This window comes from Pelodiscus sinensis, chromosome 30 (assembly GCF_049634645.1).
Source record: "Pelodiscus sinensis isolate JC-2024 chromosome 30, ASM4963464v1, whole genome shotgun sequence".
NCBI classification, from domain to species: domain Eukaryota; kingdom Metazoa; phylum Chordata; order Testudines; family Trionychidae; genus Pelodiscus; species Pelodiscus sinensis.
In genome coordinates, this window is record NC_134740.1 from 12246528 (window position 1) to 12250989 (window position 4462).

The following is a 4462-nucleotide window of genomic DNA, read 5'->3' on the forward strand; positions in this document are numbered from 1 at the left end:
TGCCAGAGCAGACTGTGAAGAGCTTCATAAATCTCTCTAATGAGACAAAGTGGTTGGGCAACAAAATGGCAAGTGAATTTTACTGTGGATAAATGTAAAGTAATGCACATTGGAAAAAATAACCCCAACCATACGTACAATATGATGGGGACTAATTTAGCCACAACTACTCAAGAGAGAGATCATGGAGTCATTGTCTAGAGTTCTCTGAAAACATCCACTCAGTGTGCAGCGGCAGTCAAAAAAGTAAATAGACTGTTAGGAATCATTAAAAAAGGGATAGAGAATAAGACAGAGAATATCTTATTGCCTCTCTATAAAACCATGTATGCCCACAGCCTGAATACTGAGTACAGATGTGGTCGCCTCATCTCAAAAAAGATCTCTTGGCATGGGAAAAAGTTCAGAAAAGGGAAACAAAAATCATTAGGGGTTTGAAACAGGTCCCATATGAAGAGAGATTAAAAAGAGTGGGACTTTTCAGCTTAGAAAAGAGGAAAGTAAGGGGGGATATTATAATAGAGGTCTATAAAATCATGACAGATATGGAAAAAGTGAATAAGGAAAAGTTATTTACTTATTCCCACAATATAAGAACCAAGGGTCACCGGGGCTATGTCTAGACTGCAAGCCTCTTTCGAAAGAGGCTTTTTCGAAAGATACTTTCGAAAAAGCCTCTTTCGAAAAAGAGCGTCTAGACTGCAAGCGGAACTTTCGAAAAAGCAAGCCGCTTTTTCGAAAGGCAGTCTGGATGCTCTCTTTTGAAAAACCCCTGTTTGCATTCAAGAATGCCTTTTTTCGAAAGAGCACTTTCGAAAAAAGGCGTTCTTCCTCGTAAAATGAGGTTTACCACTGTCGAAAGAAAAGCCGCGTTCTTTCGATTTAATTTCGAAAGAGCACGGCTGCAGTCTAGACGCAGGTGAAGTTTTTTCGGAAAAAGGCTACTTTTTCCGAAAAAAACCCTGAGTCTGGACACAGCCCAAATGAAATGAATAGGCAGTAATTTTAAAACAAACAACAGGAAGTTTTTCTTCACTCAGTGCACAGTCAACCTGTGGAACTCCTTGCCAGATGATGTGGTGAAGACTGGGCCTTTAACAGATTTCAAAAAAGAGCTGGATAGATTAGGTCCATCAGTGGCTATTAGCCAGGATGGGTAGGAATGGTGTCCTAGCGTCTGTTTCTCTGGAGGTGGGCAACAGGGTAGGGATCACATGAGGGTTACCTGTTGTGTTCTCTTCCTCTGGGGCATCTAGTGCTGGCCACTTTTGGCAGACAAGATAGTGGACTAGATGGACCTTTGGTCTGACCCAGTGTGGCCGTTCTTAGGTTCTTATGTTCTTATGATATGCATGTTGTCCCATTCTGTAGCTGTCCCACCTCTCTGAGGATGTTGGTCAATTTCATTTTACTTCTCCCCTTCTCACAGCTCAACCCTTCATGTGCGACAGCCCATGGAACACCCAAACAATGTGACCGAATTCTGCCAATGGAACATCAAAACAATGTGATCGAGTTCAGCCAATGGAACATCAAAACAACGTGACCGAGTTTATTCTCTTGGGACTATCCAATGACCCACAGCTCAAGATTTTCCTCTTCCTGTTATTTTTGGTAATTTACTTATTTACTCTAGTGGGGAATATGATGATCATGGTGGCCATAAGGACCAATTCTCAACTTAACACACCCATGTATTTCTTCCTCTTCTATCTATCCTTCCTGGATGTCTTCTATTCTTCTGTCATCCTGCCCAAGATGCTGGAGAACTTCCTATCAAGGCGGCAAACAATTTCTTTCCACGGCTGCTTTGCACAGATTTTTCTTATTATCCTGTCGGGGTGTACTGAAGGATTCATGCTTTCAGCGATGGCCTATGACCGGCTCGCTGCCATATGTGACCCACTGCACTACATGAACATTATGAACCGGCGGGTCTGCAGTCAATTGGTGGCCAGTGCATGGACAATGAGTTTTTTGTTGGGACTCGTCAACACTCTTTTTCTATTAAATGTACATTTTTGTGGCCCGAATGAAGTCAATCATTTCAGCTGCGAGCTCCCTTCACTGCTAGCGCTCTCCTGCACCGAGACCGTCACCAACGAGCTGGTTCTTCTCACGTCCGTGGTGATATTTGCCTTGAGCTCCTTTGTCCCCATTTTGGTCTCCTACATTTGTATTATCTCCACCATCCTGAGGATACGCTCCGCAGAAGGCAGGCAGAAAGCCTTCTCCACCTGCAGCTCCCACCTCACCGTGGTGGGTTTGTTGTACCTGACGGCTCTCGGCCAGTATATGAAACCCAGCGCGGCATCCTCTGTGGTTCTAAATAAACTCTTCTCCGTCCAGTACAGCATCTTAACTCCCTTTTTAAACCCCATCATCTACAGCCTGAAAAATAAAGACATGAAAATGGCTTTACGGAAAATATACTCAAGTCATAGTATTAATGTTCACTAGCTAGCCAATAAAGAGGCACAGAAGAATTTAGAGTTCTTTTTCAAGTGGTCCCTGTGGATGCACCACTCATGGTGTTGAGCTCATCCCAGTGCCGCAGCTCCAGGATTAGCCCGACACCATGAGTGGAGCACCCGTAGCGACCCAACTCGAAGAACTATCGTTACTGCATGAAGGTGAGTAACTTCTTCTTTCCATAGTTGAGCTCATATAATGAACTGGGAATGGGCACTCATGCAGTTATCATTAGAAGTACTTTAGATTTTTTAAAATGATGTCTATGATCGAGATCACGGTTTTCTGAAATAACTTGGGGAGAGCTGCCAGTAGTAAGTTAATGCGCCACTGAGAGCCAGGTTAATGGCTGTAATTCCATGTGGGAGGGTGACATAAATACATAAGAACAGCCAGACTGGATTAGATCAAAGGTCCATCTAGCCCAGTGTCCTGTCTGCCCACAGTGGCTAATGCCAATAACTCCTCTGACAGATGGCTGGCTAAGCCAGAGTTCTGCCACTCCATGCTGGCTGAAAAGGCCAAATGCAGCCAGCTTAGCAAGCCCAGGCCTGACGGGCTAATGGAAGTGGCTGTGGGCCTTGTTAGCTAGAGGGGTAGATAAGGCAGCCAGAGGGGAAGTGAAGGGAGAGGAGCCAGAGAGCGGCTGAGTGTGTACGCCGCAGCCAGAAGGAGAGGTAGCTGAGTTAGCTGGTGGGAAAACCAAGCTCTGTTAATAGAAGGTGGTAGGATGCTCCACAAGCAATAAAAAGACATGGGTGACTGCACAAGAGAGGGTCTCCTGGTGATTTGTGACCCCAGGACAAGGGGCCTGGGCAAGGACTTTGCCACACGTGGTGTCAGTAGTGGGATCCAGGGTCAGCAAAAGTGGTCGGCAGCCCCAAAATGAAAGAAACCCTGCAGTGGCTCATCAAGCAGCAAGAGCAGGTTCAGCAGGCCCTGCATAGTTTCCAGCAGTCCCACCGGGCGGAGAGACCAGCCCTGCTAACCCGGCAGGCAGAGCAGCAGCAAAGCCTGCGGGACTTCATTAAGGTCCAAGTGGTGAGTCCCAGGGGAGGGGATGGCACCCGACCACCAGGCCTGGGACTCTGTAAAATGGGGCCAGCAGATGACCCAGATGCTTTTTAAGGGTAGCCATGGGAGAGGGCTACATGGCCCCTGTGTCTGGCTCCCTACCTCGCAGGAGAGGCTCATGCAACCTACATGACTTTGGGGGATGAGCAAGCCCTGAGCTATGAGGCAGTGAGAGTGGCCTTTTTCAACCAGCTGAGTCTGTCCATGGAAAAGTACCGGCAGAAGTTTCAGTCAGCACAATGGACAGCAGCAGTGAGGTCCTGGGCGTTTGCCAAAAAGTTAGCAGACTGGCCAACCCGCTGGCTGAGGCCAGAGACACGGACGGTGCAGGAAATACTGGACCCGCTTGTACTCGAGCAGTTGCTGCAAGCCCTGCCGGAGACTATCCACATGTGGGTCAGCCCGTAACGGTGAATGCAGTGCTCAGGCTGGCGGAGGAGTATCCCGAGGTGGAGGTTCCCCGGAGAGAAGGCCGACCCTACAGGGACAAGGACCCAGGGAGGAAGCCGGAGGAGCCCCTTCCGGGGAAAGGCCCGGAGAGGAAGGCACCCCCAAGGAACACCCGGAGGAGCTGGAACAATGGCCTGCTGGTGATGTGGAAGGGCAGGACATAGGAAGCGAGACTGTCCGGACAGCATTGACTCTGCATATGTGGGGTGATGTGGGTGGGCTCAGGCGGCGGGACCTGGTAAGAGGCAGAGTCTGCCCAGAGTCCCGATACGGGTGGGGAGAAAGGCCTGGCGAGGGTTAATGGACTCTGCATCAGCTCACTCGCTCATGTGGAAGGGTCTGGTGCGGCCACACTGGATAGTTGATGCTAGAAGGTGTCAATGGAGACAAGAGGTCCTACCCCATAGCCCAGGTGCCGCTGGAAGTGAGGAGCTGATTCCGGGGGAAGCAGGTGAGGGTAGTGGAC

At 48.7% G+C, this 4462-nt stretch overlaps 1 protein-coding gene across 1 annotated transcript; it reads left to right on the forward strand.

Moving 5' to 3' along the window:
* Nucleotides 1-1524: 1524 nt before the first annotated feature.
* On the forward strand, nt 1525-2460 carry LOC102448530 (olfactory receptor 5BS1-like). Its single transcript, XM_006135648.2, has one exon. The coding sequence runs from the start codon at nt 1525-1527 to the stop codon at nt 2458-2460; it is 936 nt and encodes a 311-aa protein (XP_006135710.2).
* The last annotated feature ends 2002 nt before the right edge of the window (nt 2461-4462 follow it).